At 44.7% G+C, this 21,312-nt stretch overlaps 1 protein-coding gene across 4 annotated transcripts in view; it reads right to left on the bottom strand.

The window, feature by feature from the left end:
- Positions 1-443: 443 nt before the first annotated feature.
- ints6l (integrator complex subunit 6 like) overlaps positions 444-21,312 on the bottom strand; it is a 194,740-nt gene continuing 173,871 nt past the window's right edge. For 3 of the 4 annotated variants that reach the window (XM_072271087.1, XM_072271090.1, XM_072271086.1), the window contains one exon: positions 444-2,537. In XM_072271087.1, the coding sequence (XP_072127188.1) occupies positions 2,438-2,537 (100 nt within the window). In that variant the 3' untranslated portion in view covers positions 444-2,437. The remainder of the gene's footprint in view (positions 2,538-21,312) is intronic. The other variant, XM_072271089.1, reaches the window with a different exon arrangement.

A 21,312-nucleotide genomic window follows, 5' to 3' on the forward strand; every position in this document is an offset into this window, starting at 1 on the left:
CATTCTTGATGGTGGTGTAGCAATGGTCCAGTATGTTGTTTCCTCTGGTATTGCAAGTGATGTGTTGATGGTAATAGGAATGTATATTGCGACCAAAATTGCACCGTTATTACATTTAACCCATCTAAAATAGCCTGTACTTGGTTGTTTCCACAAAGTATTGTTCAAAGTAACTATCCCAAATACACTGGGATCTTATTCCCCTTATAGAACATAGAAATCTACAGCACATTACAGGCCCTTCAGCCCACAATGTTGTGCCAACCATGTAACCTACTCTAGAATCAGCCTAGAATTTCCCTAGCGCATAGCCCTCTATTTTTTTATGCTCCATGTACCTACCGAAGAGGCTCTTAAAAGACCCTATTGTATCTGCTCCACCACCACCACCAGCAGTGCATTCCATGCACCCACCACTCCCTGTGTGAAAAACTTACCCCTGACATCCCCTCGGTACCTATTCCCAAGCACCTTAAACCTATGCCCCCTCGTGTTAGCCATTTCAACCCTGGGAAATTGCCTCTGGTTATCCACATGATCAATGCCCTTCATCATCTTATACACCTCTCTCAGGTCACCTCTCATCCTCCACCCACCTTATAAGGAAAAGATTCTCATGATCAAACAGTAAAGTGCATTTGAGTTTACAGTCAACTCAGCCCGAACACTGTCATCTGCTATGAATCTGTAGGTGTTGAACTTCTCACTGTTCAGGACATTTACAGAGACAGGTGTGAAAAAAGGGCCTGAAGGATCATTGGGGATCCGAGTCACCTCAAGCACAAACCGTTCCAGCTGGTACCATCTGGGAAACTGTACCGCAGCATAAAAGGCAGGACCAACAGGCTCCAGGACAGCTTCTTCACCAGGCCATCAGACTGATTAACTCATGCTGACACAATTGTATTTCTATGTTATAATGACTGTCCTGTTATACATACTATTTATTATTAATTAATATAAATTGCACATTGCACATTTAGACAAGAGACGTAACGTAAAGATTTTTACACCTCATGTATATGAAGGACACAAGTAATAAAAGTAATTCAATTCAATTCCATTCCAGAACGTACATGCAAATCCTCAGTGCAGAGTGACCATACCAAAATTATTCAGAATCACACACAAAATTCAGGAGGAACTCAACAGTCAGATAGAGGAATAATGAGTCCATGTCTCAGGCTGAGACCCTTCATCAGAACTGGGAAGAAGCCAGAAAAAGAAGGTTGGGGAGGAAGGTAGGGGGAGCAGGTAATAGGTAAACAGGTGGGGGTGAAATGAGAAGCTGGTAGGTGATAGGTGGAAAATGTGAAGTGACCTGATAGGTGTAGATCACGGGAGAAAGCGAAGGGGAACCAAAGGGAGATGATGGGAAGACGAGGGGAATGGAAAAAGACTGAATGGGGAGGAGAGAAATTACCAGAAGTTGGAGAAATCAATGTTTATCCCATCAGGTTGGAGGCTACCCTGATGGAATATCAGGTGTTGCTCCTCCAATCTGTGAATGGCTTCATAATGACGATGATGCAGTGGGAATATTCCTAGCCTGTTACTAACCTGCATGTGAATGTGGTTGTGCTGTATGCAGTCATAGGCATTTCATCTGTTGAGGAGCTGAACATCCACTGACCTTGGTCAGTGATTAGCTGGAGATGGCTGGGTTAAGGACAATATTCTGAAGAACACCTGTAGTAGTGTCCTGGAGATGATAGACCACCAACACCCTCACCCACCTTCCTCTGTGTAAGGTCTACCTCCAACTGTGTAAGCTCAGCTCTGTGACACTGCACCTGCACGTGATCACCAGTATAAAACTCCATGATAGACGCGTTTATTTTTTCAATAGATAAGTTACAAAAGTAATTTTACCCTTAAAAATATGACAATTTGGTGTTTTAGTTTGTAATAATGTAGTCAAAAATAATCTCTCAAATCAACAATAAAAAGGTGAAGATACCCATGCAGCGTTCATGCACCGTACAAAGCACCTTGTGTACAGGCTGTGCACAGTACGGATGAATCGGTCACGTCATTATCTACAAAATTGTAAAGTGACTCTGAGGTAGATGGTGTCCTCCACATATTTAACTTTTTATTTTCTCTTAAAAATAAAAATTCACATTTCTTCCCTACAGCACAGTGCTTAGATCATGTGCCAAAGGTGGCACCATAACTGAATGCGGAAGCCTTCAACAACCAGGTGAACAATAGTACCAAAAAGGTAATTATTTTAAATCATCAGTTGTTCTTTCTGCCACTCCTTGACGTTCACCATATCCATCGCTAAAAACAACAGCTCCCACAGAACCTAAATCGGTGTTCAGAGACTCTGTGCTGTACCACAATGGGCTGACAGGATGCCCAAATCAAACTGGTTATGAGCAATTCAGTATGACAGGGAAGTAAACTGCTGGTCCTTCATCCTACAATTGAACTACCTATTGTTGACATGGTTGATCTGCCCTGCCAGAGACCTTGAAGTAACATCTTCCAGTACTCTTTCTAATTGCTGGATTAATACTCGTCTTTTAAACCTAGGGAATAAAATGAGAGCAAGAATTAGGACAAAATATTTACTTTCTACATTATATTCAACACACCCAAATGTTTACGACTATTCAAACAGCATCAAACATCTCAGATCAAATTATGAACACCAAACATTTAATGAAGTGTTATAAACCTGAAACCTTTACCCTCTGTGAATATCACCAGACTTGTGGACTACTTCCTGCCTGTGGATAACATTGGAGCCACCGACTATTCCATCTGTGGATACTGTCGGACCCACCGACTATTCCGTCTGTGGATACTGTCGGACCCACCGACTATCCCGTCTGTGGATACTGCCGGACCCACGGACTATTCCATCTGTGGATACTGTCGGACCTGCAGACTATTCCGTCTGTGGATACTGTCGGACCCACTGACTATTCCGTCTACGGATACTGTCGGACCCACCGACTATTCCGTCTGTGGATACTGTCGGACCCGCAGACTATTCCCTGTCTGTGGACACTGTCGGACCCGCAGACTATTCCCTGTCTGTGGATACTGTCGGACCCGCCGACTATTCCGTCTCTGGATACTGCCGGACCAGCCGACTATTCCGTCTGTGGATACTGCCGGACCAGCTGACTATCCTGTCTGTGGATACTGTCGGACCTGCAGACTATTCCGTCTGTGGATACTGCCGGACCCACCGACCCACGGACTATTCTGTCTGTGGATATGTCAGACCCACCGACTTTTCACTTTAAGTTGGGTGGGACTACAACCAGAAGTCATGTGCTAAGAGTGAAAGGTAAGAAGTTTAAGGGGATCACCAGAGAAACATCTTTGTCAGAGCATCATGAGAGTGTGGAATGAGCTGCCAGCACAAGTGGTACATAAGGGCTCGATTTCAACACTTAAGTTTGGATAAGTACATAGTAGGGATATGGAGGACCACGGTCCTGGAGCAGGTCGATGGGAGTAGGCAGTTAAAACAGTTTCAGCATGGGCTAGATGGGCGGAAGGGTCTGCTTTGGTACTGTACTCCTGACTCTATAACCCGCAGACTATTCCCTGTCTGCAGACACTGCTGAATCCGCTGACTATTCCATCTATGGATACTGCTGGAGCCACAAAGAATCCCATCTGTGGATACCGCCGGATCTGCAGGCTATTCCCTGTCCGTGAATACTGCTGGACCCGCCAACTATTATGTCTGTGGATACTGCTCAAGCTGCGGATCATTCCCCACCTGTGGATACTGCTGCGCTCATGGTCTATTTACAGCATATTTTATTTTAATTAAACAATATTACAGAAACAAAGCTTCTCAATCCTCTATCTTCCTGCTAATTTTTGCTTTGATGTATGCTCTCTCTTTTGCTTTTACATTAGCTTTGACTTCCCTTGACAGTCATGCATTTTGCCATTTGAGTATTTTGTCGTTTTGGAATATATCGATCATGCACCTTCCTGCTTTCCAGAAATTCATGCCAATGCTGCTCTGTTGTTGTCCCTGCCAGACCGTCCACCGACCGCGGTGGGTCTCATCAGCAAGAACAACGAGTCAGCATACAGAGAGGAGGTAAGAGATGGTTGTTGACTTCAGGAGGACACGGAGCGACCACTCTCCGCTGAACATCAACGACTCCTCCATTGAGATCATTAACAGCACCAAATTTCTTGGTGTTCACCTGGTGGAGAATCTTACCTGGTCCCTCAACACCAGCTCCATAGCAAAGAAAGCACAGCAGCGTCTCTGCTTTCTGTGAAGGCCGAGAAAAGTCCATCTCCCACCGCCCCCCATCCTCACCACATTCTACAGGGGTTGTATTGAGAGCATCCTGAGCAGCTGCATCACTGCCTCGTTTAGAAATTGCACCATCTCGGATCGCAAGACCCTGTAGCGGATAGTGAGGTCAGCTGAGAAGATCATTGGGGTCTCTCTTCCCGCCATTACAGACATTTACACCACACGCTGCATCCGTAAAGCAAACAGCATTATGAAGGAGCCCACGCGCCCCTCATACAAACTCTTCTCATGGTGGCCGAATAGGAAAAGGGAAGGTGCAATGAGACCTGGGTGTCATTATACACCAGTCATTGAAAGTGGGCATGCAGGTACAGCAGGCGGTGAAAAAGGCGAATGGTATGCTGGCATTCATAGCAAGAGGATTCGAGTACAGGAGCAGGGAGGTTCTACTACAGTTGTACAAGGCCTTGGTGAGACCACACCTGGATATTGTGTGCAGTTTTGGTCCCCTAATCTGAGGAAAGACATTCTTGCCATAGAGGGAGTACAAAGAAGGTTCACCAGATTGATTCCTGGGATGGCAGGACTTTCATATGATGAAAGACTGGATCGGCTAGGCTTATACTCTCTGGAATTTAGAAGATTAAGGGGGGATCTTATTGAAATGTATAAAATCCTAAAGGGATTGGACAGGCTAGATGTAGGAAGATTGTTCCCGATGTTGGGGAAGTCCAGAATGGGGGGGTCACAGTTTGAGGATAAAGGGGAAGCCTTTTAGGACCGAGATGAGGAAAAACGTTTTCACACCGAGTGGTGAATCTGCGGAATTCTCTGCCACAGGAAACAGTTGAGGCCAGTTCATTGGCTATATTTAAGAGGGAGTTGGATATGGCCCTTGTGGCTAAAGGGATCGGGGGTATGGGGGGAAGGCTGGTACAGGGTTCTGAGTTGGATGATCAGCCATGATCGTACTGAATGGTGGTGCAGGCTGGAAGGGCCGAATGGCCTACTCCTACACCTATTTTCTATGTTTCTATGTTTCTCCCTCCTGCCATCTGGCAAAAGGCACCGAAATATTCAGGCTCTCATGACCAGACTATGTAACAGTGTCTTACCCCAAGTCATCAGACTCCTCAATACCCAGAGCCTGGACTGACACCAACCTACAGCCCTCTACTGTGCCTATTGTCTTGTTTATTATTTATTGTAATGCCTGCACTGTTTTGTGCACTTTATGCAGTCCTGGGTAGGTCTGTTGTCTAGTGTAGTTTTGTGTTGTTTTACATAGTTCAGTGTAGTTTTTGTATTGTTTCATGTAGCACCATGGTCCTGAAAAACATTGTCTCTTTTTTACTGTGTACTGTACCAGCAGTTATGGTCGAAATGACAATAAAAAGTGACTTGACTTGACTTGACTTGATCTCCTTCCAATTCACTTTAGCCAACTCCTCTCTCATACCACCATAATTTCCTTTACTCCACTGTACAGGGTCCCTAATGCTACATCAGACTTTACTTTTTCCCTATCAAATTTCAAGTTGAACGCAATCATATTGTGATCACTGCCTTCTAAGGGTTCTTTTACCTTAAGCTCCCCAATCATCTCTGGTTCATTACATAACAGCCAATCCAGAATAGCTGATGTCCTAGTAGGCTCAATGACAAACTGCTCTGAAAAGACATCTCATAGGCATTCAACAAATTCACTCTCCTGTTCTCCTGAAATCCATTATCAACTTGATTTTCCCAATTGACCTGCAAGTTGAAATCTCCCATGATTATTATAACATCGCCCTTTTGACATACTTTTTCTATTTTCTGTTGTCATCGAGGGTTCACATCCCAGCTACTGTTGGGATGCCTGTACATAACTGCCATCAGGGTCCTTATACCCTTGAGGTTTCTTAACTCAACCCACAAGGATTCAGCATCTTCCTATGTCATATCTTTCTACCTCTTTGATGTCATTCTTTACCAGCAGATTCGCACCCCCACCCACTCGCCTACCTTCCTACCTCTCTGATACAACGTATTAACCTTGGACATTCAGCTCCCAACTACAACCATCCTTCAGCCATGATTCAGTGATAGCCACAACATCATACCCAACAATCTGTAAAAGTGCAGCAAGATAATCCACTTTATTTCTTATACTCCATGCACTGAAATATAACACTTTGAGTACTGTATTTGCTACCCTTTTTGATAATGTATGCCTAATGCACTGATATTCACCCTGCTGCTGAGTATCATCTGCCTGCCCTTCCTGACAGTCTGACTGAATGCTATCTTTGCTTTTTTACCATCCATCCTACCCTGAGTCTCTTCGCTCCAGTTCCCACCCCAACCTGCCAAATTAGTTTAAACCCTCCCCAACAGCTCTAACAAACCTGCCTGCGAGAATATTGGTCCCCCTTGGGTTCAGATGCAACCTGTCACTTTTGAACAGGTCATACCTCCCCCAGAAGAGATCCCAATGACCCAAGTACCTGAAGCTCTGCCCCCTGCACCAGTTTCTCAACCACACACTAATCTGCCAAATCATCCTGTTTCTTCCCTCACTGGCATGTGGTGGAGGCAGTAATTCAGAAATTACTACTGGGAGGTCCTGCTTCTTAGCTTTCTTCAAAGCAAGAAGGCTGCAAGTGGAATGGCTAAGAATTTCCAGAGTGAAGGCATTTTACTGCTCGAGGTAAAGAGAGGCAAGACTGCGCAGGCATGTGATGTCAGCCAGAAGAGTGGGAAAAGTTTAAAAAGAAGGCTGCCATATCCAGCGGCAGCAGAGTGAGAGGCAGCAGAGCGATAGGGCTTTGGCTCAACGGGCTTAGGCGGTAACGAGACGAGGCGAGGTAGGTTTACCTGTGTTAATTGCGGAAAGGAAGTATGTGTGTGAGGCCGGTGTTCTGTGTTTGGTGGATGTGGGAAGTCCTGGAGTCTCCCAGCCTCCCGGAGGGCCATACCTGCACCCGGTGTGTCAAGCTGCAGCTCCTAAGGGACCGTGTTAGGGAACTGGAGTTGCAGCTCGATGACCTTCGTCTGGTCAGGGAGAGCGAGGAGGTGATAGAAATGAGTTATAGGCAAGTAGTCACACCGGGGCCACGGGACACAGACAAGGGGGTAACAGTCAGGAGAGGGAAGGGGAAGAGTCAGGTATTAGAGAGTACCCCTGTGGCTGTCCCCCTGAACAATAAGTACTCCTGTTTGAGTACTGTTGGAGGGGACAGCCTACCTGGGGGAAGCAACAGTGGCTGTGCCTCTGGCACAGAGTCTGGCCCTGTAGCTCAGAAGGATAGGGAAAGGAAGAGGAAGGCAGTAGTGATAGGGGACGCTATAGTTAGGGGATCAGACAGGCAATTCTGTGGACGCAGGAAGGAAACTCGGAATGGTAGTTTTCCTCCCAGGTGCCAGGGTCCGGGATGTTTCAGATCACGTCCAAGATATCCTGCAATGGGAGGAAGAACAGCCAGAGGTCGTGGTGCATATCGGTACCAATGACATAGGTAGGAAAAGGGAAGAGGTCCTGAAAACAGACTACAGGGAGTTAAGAAGCAAGTTGAGAAGCAGGATCGCAAAAGTAGTAACAGTGAGAATACTTTATACTTCATAGTCGCCAAACAATTGGTACTAGAACGTACAATCATCATAGCGGTATTTGATTCTGCGCTTCACACTCCCTGGATTACAAATATTAAATATTAAAAATAGTTAAAATTAGTAAGTATTAAAAATTTAAATTATAAATCATAAATAGAAAATAGAAAAATGGAAAGTAAGGTAGTGCAAAAAAAACCCGAGAGGCAGGTCCGGATATTTGGAGGGTACGGCCCAGATCCAGGTCAGGATCCATTCAGCAGTCTTATCACAGTTCGAAAGAAGCTGTTCCCAAATCTGGCCGTACGAGCCTTCAAGCTCCTGAACCTTCTCCCGGAGGAAAGAGGGACGAAAGGTGTGTTGGCTGGGTGGGTCGTGTCCTTGATTATCCTGGCAGCACTGCTCTGACAGCATGCAGTGTAAAGTGAGTCCACAGATGGAAGATTGGTTTGTGTGATGTGCTGCGCCGTGTTCATGATCTTCTGCAGCTTCTTCCAGTCTTGGACAGGACAACTTCCATACCAGCTTAAGATGCACCCTAGAAGAATGCTTCCTTCTGCGGATCTATAAAAATTAGTGAGGGTTTTAGGGGACAGGCCAAATTTCTTTAGTTGTTTCAGGAAGTAAAGGCGCTGGTGGGCCTTCTTGGCAGTGAACTCTGCTTGGTTGGACCAAGTCAGATCATTTGTGATATTGACCCCGAGGAACTTAAAGCTTTTGACCTGTTCCACTTGCGCACCACTGATGTAAATTGGGTCGTGTGGTCCGCTACTCCTGAAGTCAACAACCAATTTCTTCATCTTGCTGACGTTGAGGGATAGGTTATTGTCTTCGCACCATGCCACCAGGTTCTTAATTTCCTCTCTGTACTCAAACTCATCGTTACCCAAAATACGGCCTACAATTGTTGTGTCATCAGCAAACTCATATATTGAGTTTGATGGAAACTTGGCTACACAATCATGGATGTACAGTGAGTACAGCAGGGGACTGAGTACACAGCCTTGTGGGGCACCGGTGTTCAGAGTGAATGTAGAGGAGAGCTTGTCCCCTATTTTTACAGCCTGGGTCCTGTCTGTGAGGAAGTTGAATATCCAGCTGCAGATCTGAGTGCTAATAGGAATAGAATGAGGTGGAGGATAGGCAGGTGATAGAAAAGGGACGCACTCAGACCGACGGTTTGAGATGTGTCTATTTTAATGCAAGGAGTATTGTGAACAAAGCGGGTGAGCTTAGAGCGTGGATCAGTACTTGGAGCTATGATGTGGTAGCCATTACAGAGACTTGGATGGCTCAGGGACAGGAATGGTTACTTCAAGTGCCAGGTTATAGATGTTTCAGAAGGACAGGGAGGGAGGCAAAAGACGTGGGGGCTTGGCAGTGTTGATCAGAGATACTGTCACGGCTGCAGAAAAGGTGGACGCCATGGAGGGATTGTCTACGGAGTCTCTGTGTACTGGGTGTTTTTTATAGGCCGCCCAATAGTAACAGGGATATCGAGGAGCAGATAGGGAAACAGATCCTGGAAAGGTGTAATAATAACAGAGTTGTTGTGGTGGGAGATTTTAATTTCTCAAATATCGATTGGCATCTCCCTAGAACAAGGGGTTTAGATGGGGTGGAGTTTGTTAGGTGTGTTCACGAAGGTTTCTTGACACAATATAGATAAGTTTACAAGAGGAGACTGTACTTGATTTGGTATAGGGAAATGAACCTGGTCGGGTGTCAGATCTCTCAGTGGGAGAGCATTTTGGAGATAGTGATCATAATTCTTTCTCCTTTACAATAGCATTTGAGAGAGATAGGAATAGACAAGTTAGAAAAGCATTTAATTGGAGTAAGGGGAATCATGAGGCTATCAGGCAGGAACTTGGAAGCTTAAATTGGCAACAGATGTTCTCAGGGAAAGGTACGGAAGAAATGTGGCAAATATTAGTGGGATTGTATTACAGACCACCCAATAGTCAACGAGACTTGGAAGAGCAAATCTGCAGAGAGATAGCAGGCAACTGCAGGAGACATAAAGTTGTGCTGGTAGGGAATTTTAATTTTCCATACATTGATTGGGACTCCCATACTGTTAGGGGTCTAGATGGTTTAGAGTTTGTAAAATGTGTTCAGGAAAGTTTTCTAAATCAATATATAGAGGGACCAACTAGAGGGGATGCAATATTGGATCTCCTGTTAGGTAACGAATTAGGGCAAGTGACGGAAGTCTGTGTAGGGAAGCACTTTGGTTCCAGTGATCATAACACCATTAGTTTCAATTTGATCATGGACAAGGATAGATCTGGTCCTAGGGTTGAGGTTCTGTACTGGAAGAAGGCCAAATTTGAAGAAATGAGAAAGGATCTAAAAAGCGTGGATTGGGACAGGTTGTTCTCTGGCAAAGATGTGATTGGTAGGTGGGAAGCCTTCAAAGGGGAAATTTTGAGAGTGCAGAGTTTGTATGTTCCTGTCAGGATTAAAGGCAAATTGAATAGGAATAAGGAACCTTGGTTCTCAAGGGATATTGCAACTCTGATAAAGAAGAAGAGGGAGTTGTATGAAATGTATAGGAAACAGGGGGTAAATCAGGTGCTTGAGGAGTATAAGAAATGCAAGAAAATACTTAAGAAAGAAATCAGGAGGGCTAAAAGAAGACATGAGGTTGCCTTGGCAGTCAAAGTGAAGGATAATTCAAAGAGCTTTTACAAGTATATTAAGAGCAAATGGATTGTAAGGGATAAAATTGGTCCTCTTGAAGATCAGAGTGGTCAGCTTTGTGCGGAACCAAAGGAAATGGGAGAGATCTTAAATAGGTTTTTTGCGTCTGTATTTACTAAGGAAGCTGACATGAAATCTATGGGATTGAGGGAATCAAGTAGTGAGACCATGGAAACTGTACAGATTGAAAAGGAGGAGGTGCTTGCTGTCTTGAGGAAAATTAAAGTGGATAAATCCCTGGGACCTGACAGAGTGTTCCCTCGGACCTTGAAGGAGACTAGTATTGAAATTGCGGGGGCCTTGGCAGAAATATTTAAAATGTCGCTGTCTTTGGGTGAAGTGCCGGAGGATTGGAGAGTGGCTCATGTTGTTCCGTTGTTTTAAAAAGGATCAAAAAGTAATCCGGGAAATTATAGGCCGGTGAGTTTAACGTCAGTAGTAGGTAAGTTATTGGAGGGAGTACTAAGAGACAGAATCTACAAGCATTTGGATAGACAGGGGCTTATTAGGGAGAGTCAACATGGCTTTGTGCGTGGTAGGTCATGTTTGACCAATCTGTTGGAGTTTTTCGAGGAGGTTACCAAGAAAGTGGATGAAGGGAAGGCAGTGGATATTATCTACATGGTCTTCAGTAAGGCCTTTGACAAGGTCCCGCATGGGCGGTTAGTTAGGAAAATTCAGTCGCTCGGTATACATGGAGAGGTGGTAAATTGGATTAGACATTGGCTCGATGGAAGAAGCCAGAGAGTGGTGGTAGAGAATTGCTTCTCTGAGTGGAGGCCTGTGACTAGTGGTGTGCCACAGGGATCAGTGCTGGGTCCATTGTTATTTGTCATCTATATCAATGATCTGGATGATAATGTGGTAAATTGGATCAGCAAGTTTGCTGATGATACAAAGATTGGAGGTGTAGTAGACAGTGAGGAAGGTTTTCAGAGCCTGCAGAGGGACTTGGACCAGCTGGAATAATGGGCTGAAAAATGGCAGATGGAGTTTAATACTGACAAGTGTGAGGTATTGCACGCTGGAAGGACAAACCAACGTAGAACATACAGGGTTAATGGTAAGGCACTGAGGAGTGCAGTGAAACAGAGGGATCTGGGAATACAGATACAAAATTCCCTAAAAGTGTCGTCACAGGTAGATAGGGTCGTAAAGAGAGCTTTTGGTACATTGGCCTTTATTAATCGAAGTATTGAGTATAAGAGCTGGAATGTTATGATGAGGGTGTATACGGCATTGGTGAGGCCGAATCTGGAATATTATGTTCAGTTTTGGTCACCAAATTACAGGAAGGATATAAATAAGGTTGAAAGAGTGCAGAGAAGGTTTACAAGGCTGTTGCCGGAACTTGAGAAACTCAGTTACAGAGAAAGGTTGCATAGGTTAGGACTTTATTCCCTGGAGCGCAGAAGAATGAGGGGAGATTTGATAGAGGTGTATAAAATTATGATGGGTATAGATAGAGTGAATGCAAGCAGGCTTTTTCCACTGAGGCAAGGGGAGAAAAAAACCAGAGGACATGGGTTAAGGGTGAGGGGGGAAAAGTTTAAAGGGAACATTAGGGGGGGCTTCTTCACACAGAGAGTGGTGGGAGTATGGAATGAGCTGCCAGACGAGGTGGTAAATGAGGGTTCTTTTGTAACATTTAAGAATAAATTGGACAGATACATGGATGGGAGGTGTATGGAAGGATATGGTCCGTGTGCAGGTCAGTGGGACTAGGCAGAAAATGGTTCGGCACAGCCAAGAAGGGCCAAAAGGCCTGTTTCTGTGCTGTAGTTTCTATGGTTTCTATATTTGTGTGGAGTTCTGCATAGGTACATTCCAATGAGACAGGGAAGTTATGGTAGGGTATAGGAACCATGCTGTACAAAGGCTGTAGTAAATCTAGTTAAAAAGAAAAGAAAAGCTTACAAAAGGTTCAAAGAGCTAGGTAATGTTAGAGATCTAGAAGATTATAAGGCTAACAGGAAGGAGCTTAAGAAGGAAACTAGGAGAGCCAGAAGGGGCCATGAGAAGGCCTTGGCAAGCAGGATTAAGGAAAACCCCAAGGCATTCGACAAGCATGTGAAGAGCAACAGGATAAGACGTGAAAGAATAGGACCAATCAAGTGTGACAGTGGGAACAACAGGAATTCTGCAGATGCTGGAAATTCAAGCAACACACATAAAAGTTGCTGGTGAACGCAGCAGGCCAGGCAGCATCTCTAGGAAGAGGTGCAGTCGACGTTTCAGGCCGAGACCCTTCGAAGTTAGTCCTGACGAAGGGTCTCGGCCTGAAACATTGACTGCACCTCTTCCTAGAGATGCTGCCTGGCCTGCTGCGTTCACCAGCAACTTTTATGTGTGTGACAGTGGGAAAGTGTGTATGGAACCGGAGGAAATAGCAGAGGTACTTAACTAATACTTTACTTCAGTATTCACTATGGAAAAGGATCTTGGTGATTGTAGTGATGACTTGCAGCAGACTGAAAAGCTTGAGCATGTAGATATTAAGGGAGAGGATTTGCTGGAGCTTTTGGAAAGCATCAAGTTGGATAAGTCGCCGGGACCGGATGAGAGGTACGCCAGGCTACTGTGAAGGACAAGGGAGGAGATTGCTATGCCTCAGGCAATGATCTTTGCATCATCAATGGGGACAGGGGAGGTTCCAGAGGATTGGAGGGTTGCAGATGATGTTCCCTCATTCAAGAAAGGGAGTAGAGATAGCCCAGGAAATTATAGACCAGTGAGTCTTACTTCAGTGGTTGGTAATTTGATGGAGAAGATCCTGAAAGGCAGGATTTATGAACATATGGAGAGGCATAATATGATTTGGAATAGTCAGCATAGCTTTGTCAAGGGCAGATCATGCCTTATGAGCCCGAGTGAATTTTTTGAGGATGTGACTTAACACATTGATGAAGGAAGAGCAGTAGCTGTAGCGTATATGGATTTCAGCAAGGCATTTGATAAGGTACCCCATGCAAGGCTTATTGAGAAAGTAAGGAATCATGGGATCCAAGGGGACATTGCTTTGTGGATCCAGAACTGGCTTGCCCACAGAAGGCAAAGAGTGGTTGTAGACGGGTCATATTCTGCATGGAGGTTGGTCACCAGTGGTGTGCCTCAGGGATCTGTTCTGGGACCCTACTCTTCGTGATTTTTATAAATGACTTGGATGAGGAAGTGGAGGGATGGGTTAGTAAGTTTGCTGATGACACAAAGGTTGGGGATATTGTGGATAGTGTGGAGCGCTGTCAGAGGTTACAGCGGGACATTGATAGGATGCAAAACTGGGTTGAGAAGTGGCAGATGGAGGTCAATCCAGTTAAGTGTGATGTGGTTCATTTTGGTAGCTCAAATATGATGGCAGAATGTAGTATTAATGGTAAGACTCTTGGCAGTCTGGAGGATCAGAGCGATAGAAACATAGAAAATAGGTGGAGTAGGCCATTCGGCCCTTCAAGCCTGTACCACCATTCCATATGATCATGGTTGATCATCCAACTCAGAACCCTGTACCAGCCTTCTCTCCATACCCCCGATCCCTTTAGCCACAAGGGACATATCTAACTCCCGCTTAAATATAGCCAATGAACTGGCCTCAACTGTTTCCTGTGGCAGAGAATTCCACAGATTCACCACTCTCTGTGTGAAGAAGTTTTTCCTCATCTCGGTCCTAAAAGGCTTCCCCTTTATTCTTAAACTGTGACCCCTCGTTCTGGACTTCCCCAACATCGGGAAGAATCTTCCTGCATCTAGCCTGTGCAATCTCTTTAGGATTTTATATGTTTCAATCAGATCCCCCCTCAATCTTCTAAATTCCAGAGTGTATAAGCCTAGTCGATCCAGTCTTTCACCATATGAAAGTCCTGCCATCCCAGGAATCAATCTGGTGAACCTTCTTTGTACTCCCTCTATGCCAAGGATGTCTTTCCTCAGATTAGGGGACCAAAACTGCACACAATATTCCAGGTGTGGTCTCACCAAGGCCTTGTACAACTGCAGTAGTACCTCGCTGCTCCTGTACTCGAATCCTCTTGCTATAAATGCCAGCATACCATTCGCCTTTTTCACCACCTGCTGTACCTGCATGCCCACTTTCAATGACTGGTGTATAATGACACCCAGGTCTCGTTGCACCTCCCCTTTTCCTAATCAGCCACCATTCAGATAATAATCTGTTTTCCTGTTTTTGCCACCAAAGTGGATAACTTTACATTTATCCACATTAAATTGCATCTGCCATGAATTTGCCCACTCACCTAACCTATCCAAGTCACCCTGCATCCTCTTAGCATCCTCCTCACAGCTAACACTGCCGCCCAGCTTTGTGTCATCCGCAAACTTAGAGATGCTGCATTTAATTCCCTCATCCAAGTCATTAATATATATTGTAAACAACTGGGGTCCCAGCACTGAGCCTTGCGGTACCCCACTAGTCACTGCCTACCATTCTGAAAAGGTCCCGTTTATTCCCACTCTTTGCTTCCTGTCTGCCAACCAATTCTCTATCCACATCAATACCTTACCCCCAATACCGTGTGCTTTAAGTTTGCACACTAAGCTCCTGTGTGGGACCTTGTCAAAAGCCTTTTGAAAATCCAAATATACCACATCCACTGGTTCTCCCCTATCCACTCTACTAGTTACATCCTCAAAAAATTCTATGAGATTCGTCAGACATGATTTTCCTTTCATAAATCCATGCTGACTTGGTCCGATGATTTCACCGTTTTCCAAATGTGTTGTTATCACATCTTTGATAACTGACTCTAGCAGTTTCCCCACCACCAATGTTAGGCTAACCGGTCTATAATTCCCTGGTTTCTCTCTCCCTCCTTTTTTAAAAAGTGGGGTTACATTAGCCACCCTCCAATCCTCAGGAACTAGTGCAGAATCTAAAGAGTTTTGAAAAATTATCACTAATGCATCCACTATTTCTTGGGCTACTTCCTTAAGCACTCTGGGATGCAGATCATCTGGCCCTGGGGTTTTATCTGCCTTTAATCCCTTCAATTTACCTAAAACCACTTCCCTACTAACATGTATTTCCCTCAGTTCCTTAATCTCACTGAACCCTCTGTCCCCTACTATTTCCGGAAGATTATTTACGTCCTCCTTAGTGAAGACAGAACCAAAGTAATTATTCAATTGGTCTGCCATGTCCTTGCTCCCCATAATCAATTCACCTGTTTCTGTCTGTAGGGGACCTACATTTGTCTTAACCAATCATCTGCATACTTACTAAACCAATTTACCACCCCATCATCCAGATCATTACTATACATGACAAACAACACCGGACCCAGTACAGATCCCTGAGGCACACCACTAGTCACCGGACTCCAATCTGACAAACAGTTATCCACCACTACTCTCTGGCGTCTCCCATCCAGCCATTGCTGAATCCATTTTACTACTTCAATATTAATACCTAACGATTGAACCTTCCTAACTAACCTTCCCTGTGGAACCTTGTCAAAGGCCTTACTGAAGTCCATATAGACAACATCCACCACTTTACCCTCATCAACTTTCCTAGTAACCTCTTCAAAAAATTCAATAAGATTTGTCAAACATGACCTTTCACGCACAAATTCATGTTGACTGTTCCTAATCAGACCCTGTCGATCCAGGTAATTATATATACCATCTCTAAGAATATTTTCCATCAATTTACCCACCACTGACATCAAACTCACAGGCTGATAATTGCTAGGTTTACTCTTAGAACCCTTTTTAAACAATGGAACAACATGAGCAATATGCCAATCCTCCGGCACCATCCCCGTTTCTAAAGACATTTGAAATATTTCTGTCAGAGCCCCTGCTATTTCCACACTAACTTCCCTCAAGATCCTAGGGAATATCCTGTCAGGACCCAGAGACTTATCCACTTTTATATTACTTAAAAGCGCCAGTACTTACTCTTCTTTAATCGTAATACTTTCCATAACTACCCAACTTGTTTCCCTTACCTTACACAATTCAATATCCTTCTCCTTAGTGAATACCGAAGAAAAGAAATTGTTCAAAATCTCCCCCATCTCTTTTGGCTCCGCACATAGCCGTCCACTCTGATTCTCTAAGGGACCAATTTTATCCCTCACTATCCTTTTGCTATTAATATAACTGTAGAAACCCTTTGGATTTATTTTCACCTTACTTACCAAAGAAACCTCATATCTTCTTTTAGTTTTTCTAATTTCTTTAAGATTCTTTTCATATTCTTTATATTCCTTGAGCACCTCATTTACTTCAAGCTGCCTATAATTATTGTAGATCTCTCTCTTTTTCCAAACCAAGTTTCCAATATCCCTTGAAAACCATGGCTCTCTCAAACTTCTAACCTTTCCTTTCATCCTAACAGGAACATAAAGATTCTGTACCCTCAAAATTTTACCTTTAAATGACCTCCATTTCTCTATTACATCCTCTCATAAAACAAATTGCCCCAATCCACTCCTTCTAAATCCTTTCGCATCTCCTCAAAGTTAGCCTTTCTCCAATCAAAAATCCCAACCCTGGGTCCAGACCTATCGTTCTCCATAATTATATTGAAACTAATGGTGTTGTGATCATTGGACCCAAAGTGCTCCCCGACACAAACTCAAAATAATCTTCAGTCCTGACGAAGGGTTCCGGCCCGAAACATTGACTCACCTTTTCCACGGATGCTGCCCGACCTGCTGAGTTCCTCCAGCCTGTTGTGAGTGACCCCAACACAAACCTCTGTCACCTGACCTATCTCATTCCCTAACAGGAGATCCAACACTGCCCGTTCTCTAGTCGGTACCTCTATGTATTGCTGCAAAAAACTATCTTCCACACATTTTACAAACTCCAAACCATCCAGCCCTTTTACAGAATGGGTTTCCCAGTTTATGTGTGGAAAATTAAAATCTCCCACAATCACAGCCTTGTGCTATCTGCTATCTCCTTATAAATTTGCTCCTCCAATTTTCTCTCCCCATTAGGTGGTCTATAATACACGCCTATGAGCGTTATTACACCTTTCCCATTCCTCAATTCCACCCAAATAGCCCCCTAGACGAGTCCTCTAATCTATCCTGCCAAAGCACCGCTGTAATATTTTCTCTGACAAGCAATGCAACACCTCCCCCTCTTGCCCCTCCAATTCAATCACACCTGAAGCAATGAAATCCAGGAATACTTAGTTGCCAATCACACCACTCCTGCAACCATGTTTCACTAATCACTACAACATCATACTTCCAGGTATCAATCCATGCTCTAAGCTCATCCACCTTTCTTACAATGCTCCTAGCATTAAAAGAGATGGATTTAAGAAGCTCTCCACCTCTTACTCTCCGTTTATCCCGAATGGTGCAAACAACTGTATTATCTTTTTCTTTCTTCTCCCCTACATCTTTGGTCTGAGTGCTCCCGTTCTCTGTCCCCTGCCCATCCTCCTTCACACACTGTCTACTGGCTTTCTCTATTTGTGAACTAACCTCCTCCCTCCTAGTCTCTTCAATTTGATTCCCACCCCCCAACCATTCTAGTTTAAAGTCCCCCCAGTAGCCTTCCACTAGGGAGACTTCTAACCTTTCTCCCACTGAGTCAGGTGCAGTGGGGGGGGGCGGGGGGAGTGCTATCTGTGGACAGCCTGGGTTGCAGCAGGACCCTGCAAGGGATGAAGTGGGGCTTGGCCACGGGACCGAGGGGTCCGAGTTGCAGGTGGGTGCGAGTGATAGGCCAGGGAAGGCCTTGCCAGGCAGACCCAAAGTACCTCCAGTAGTGTCTGAACCTGAAGAGTTAGCTGGGGGGGTGGGGGGGATGAATTGAGGTCTCAGAGAATTAGGAGACCACCAGATAGGCTGGCCTACGTAGCACTAGGAGAACAGAGTGTGACCCCTACCGTTTTGGGGAACTATGTCACTGCCTTTTACAGCTGGGTTTTACACTTTGTGCTTTGCAGGAAGGGTTGGCGAATTATCTCAATGCCATGAGGACATGAATAAATTTGGTGGGGGGAGAGTGTAATGCGCTGTAATGTTACACTGCTAAGGTAACGGTTTCTCTGTAGCAGCAATGTTTGGGTTATGAATAGAGATAATGGGGGTTTTGGAGTGTACGCCATCCAATGAGAGGCATGTTGTTCTTTCTTCTGGGTCTGAGAGAAGGGATTTTGTGGTCTTTTGTTGGCAAGAGATTAAGAGAGAAGAAGCGAGTGGAGAAAGTTGGTAGACCGCCAGACGGAGTGAACCAAGGGTCAGCAACACTCAGAGGAAGTCGATGGGGAAGAAATGGACGGAACCGTGAGGTCCAACGTTCACATTAGACTGTTTCATTAAAATGGGCCCTTGTTCTTTTTATTTTCTTTACTAACCCTATAGTCAGATTAAGATTTATAAAGTTCAATTGTTTAATTGCATATGGTGTACTGCCTGACATTTTGCGGTACGGACTTGTAACCGGGCAACACATCACGCAACATCCACCCAAACGAGATTTCTCAGTTTGGCTGGGCCAGAGGCTGTCTTCCCCCAGACACAAGCATGCTGGTCGAACCTGAGAGTTACATAAAGAAAGCACGGCAGCACCTCTACTTTCTTTGAAGTTTGTGAAGATTCAGCATATCATCTAAACATTCTGACAGACTTCTTTACATTTGTAGTGTAGAGTATAGTGACTGGTTGCATCACAGCCTGATATGGAAACACCAATGCCCTTGAACAGAAAAGCCTACAAAAATTAACGGATACAGCCCAGTCCATCATGGGGTAAAGTCCTCCCCTCTACTGAGCACAAGATGCATACATCAAGGAAGCTCTTTTTGATTACAGCTCAGCATTTAACACCATCATCCCCTCAAAACTAATCAGTAAATTCCAAGACCTGGGCCTCAAAACTCCCATGTTCAATTGGATCCTGGATTTCCTCACTTTTAGACCCCAGTCAGTTTGGATTGGCAAAAATATCTCCTCCACAATCTCCATTAGCACAGGAGCATCACAGGGATGCTCTACTTGGTTTTTGCCTTTAACTGTGACAGCTCCAACATGATAGAATATAGATATTGCAACAGCTTCAGCCTGATAAAGCATCTGGCCCTGACCAGATTCCAACTAGGGTCTTAAAGGAATGTAGTGCAGAACTTGCAAGTCCTCTGTACTGCCTCTTCCAGCTATGCTTCTCGAGTGGTGTATTCCCAGAACAATGGAAAATAGCATCAGTAACACCAGTACACAAGCGGGATTCCAGAGCTGATCCTACAAATTACCGCCCCATATCTTTACTCAGTGTCATCAGCAAGGTAATGGAAGCAGCAGTCCACAAACAAGTTCAGAACTATACCTACTCCGTAACAACTTAATTTCAAGTAGGCAGTATGGATTTAGACCTGATCACAGTACAGCCGATCTCCTCACCACCTTATCTCAAATGTGGAACACCTCCTTAGACAAAAGTGGAGAAGTGTGTGTCATAGCCCTGGATATCAAAGGAGCATTTGACAAGGTCTGGCATAATGGACTCTGTGTTAAGCTGAGATCCAAGGAATATCTGGAAAGCTGCTTAGATGGCTGCAGAGCTACCTTCATGGACAGACCATCAAAGTTGTTATCTCTGGTCAGGCTTCTGATTCTTCAACCATCAACGCATCTGTACCACAGGGTTCAATACTTGGGCCACTTCTGTTTTCCATCTTTATTGACGACTTGATTGATGCATGCAGTAACGAGCTATATCTGTACGCTGACGACTCCACACTATTTGCACCGATTAGAGCAGGAGAGAGTAATACAGTGGCAGCAGGCCTGAATAGGGATCTTGACAGGATGAAAGCCTGGGCAGACGACTGGAATGTCACCTTTGAGCCTACTAAGTGCAAGGCGATGGTGATGTCTAGGAAGAGGAATCCATCTAACCCTGACCGGTATTTTGGGAACTGCAAGCTGGATTTAAAGAAGGAGCTAGTAATCCTTGGTGTTAATATTGACAGCAAGTTGGTGTGGGATAAACACCTTTCCACTATTTCAAACAAGGCTGGACAAAGGCTTGGAGCCCTGCGGAAAGTGGCATCCAAGCTAGACAAAGAGGACAGAGCAACTGTTTACAAAAACCAGGTACGAAGTATCATGGAGTATGCCTGCTTATCATGGATGAATGCCTCACAGAGTGTCCTCAGCCAGCTTAATTCAATTCAAAGAAAGGCTCTCAGGATTATAGGTGTAGATGAAGCCACAGCTCGTGAGAAGCTAGCCATCAGTAGCTTACACCACAGACGACAGGTTGCTGCAGCTACTGTGCTGTACAAAATGCACACCAGCCACAGCCCTGCAGACCTTCACACCATGCTGCCTTCATCTTATGAGAGATGGCGCACCACACGATCAAGTTTATCTCTGCCTACTCATGCTGTTTCTATGCCTGATGCGAGAACCTAGACACTGGATAGAAGCTTCCTTCACTGTGCTATCAGAATTTGGAACAGCTTCCAGATGCTGTGGTTGGAAACATCTGCGACAATAGGGTTTATCGATGGCCTTCAAGAGTCAAGTGCACAAACACCTATCATCTCTGGGAGGGAAATCACATGCTTCTTCATAAGCTATCATGAAGGGGTAAGGATGGCAATGCTTGGTCGTTGGTTGACTTTCAAGAGCACTTGTGAGTTATGTTCCAGCTGGACTTAGTCCTTAAACAGCTGGAGAACAGTGCGGAAAGAACAGGTGCTGTTTTCACCCGGTAGGGATTAGTTTTTAGTTCCAAGTGCTCCTGCCACGTTTTATCACCCTGCAACCTTATCCCTC

The sequence above is a fragment of the Mobula birostris genome, chromosome 10 (assembly GCF_030028105.1).
Source record: "Mobula birostris isolate sMobBir1 chromosome 10, sMobBir1.hap1, whole genome shotgun sequence".
Taxonomy (NCBI): Eukaryota; Metazoa; Chordata; class Chondrichthyes; order Myliobatiformes; family Myliobatidae; genus Mobula; species Mobula birostris.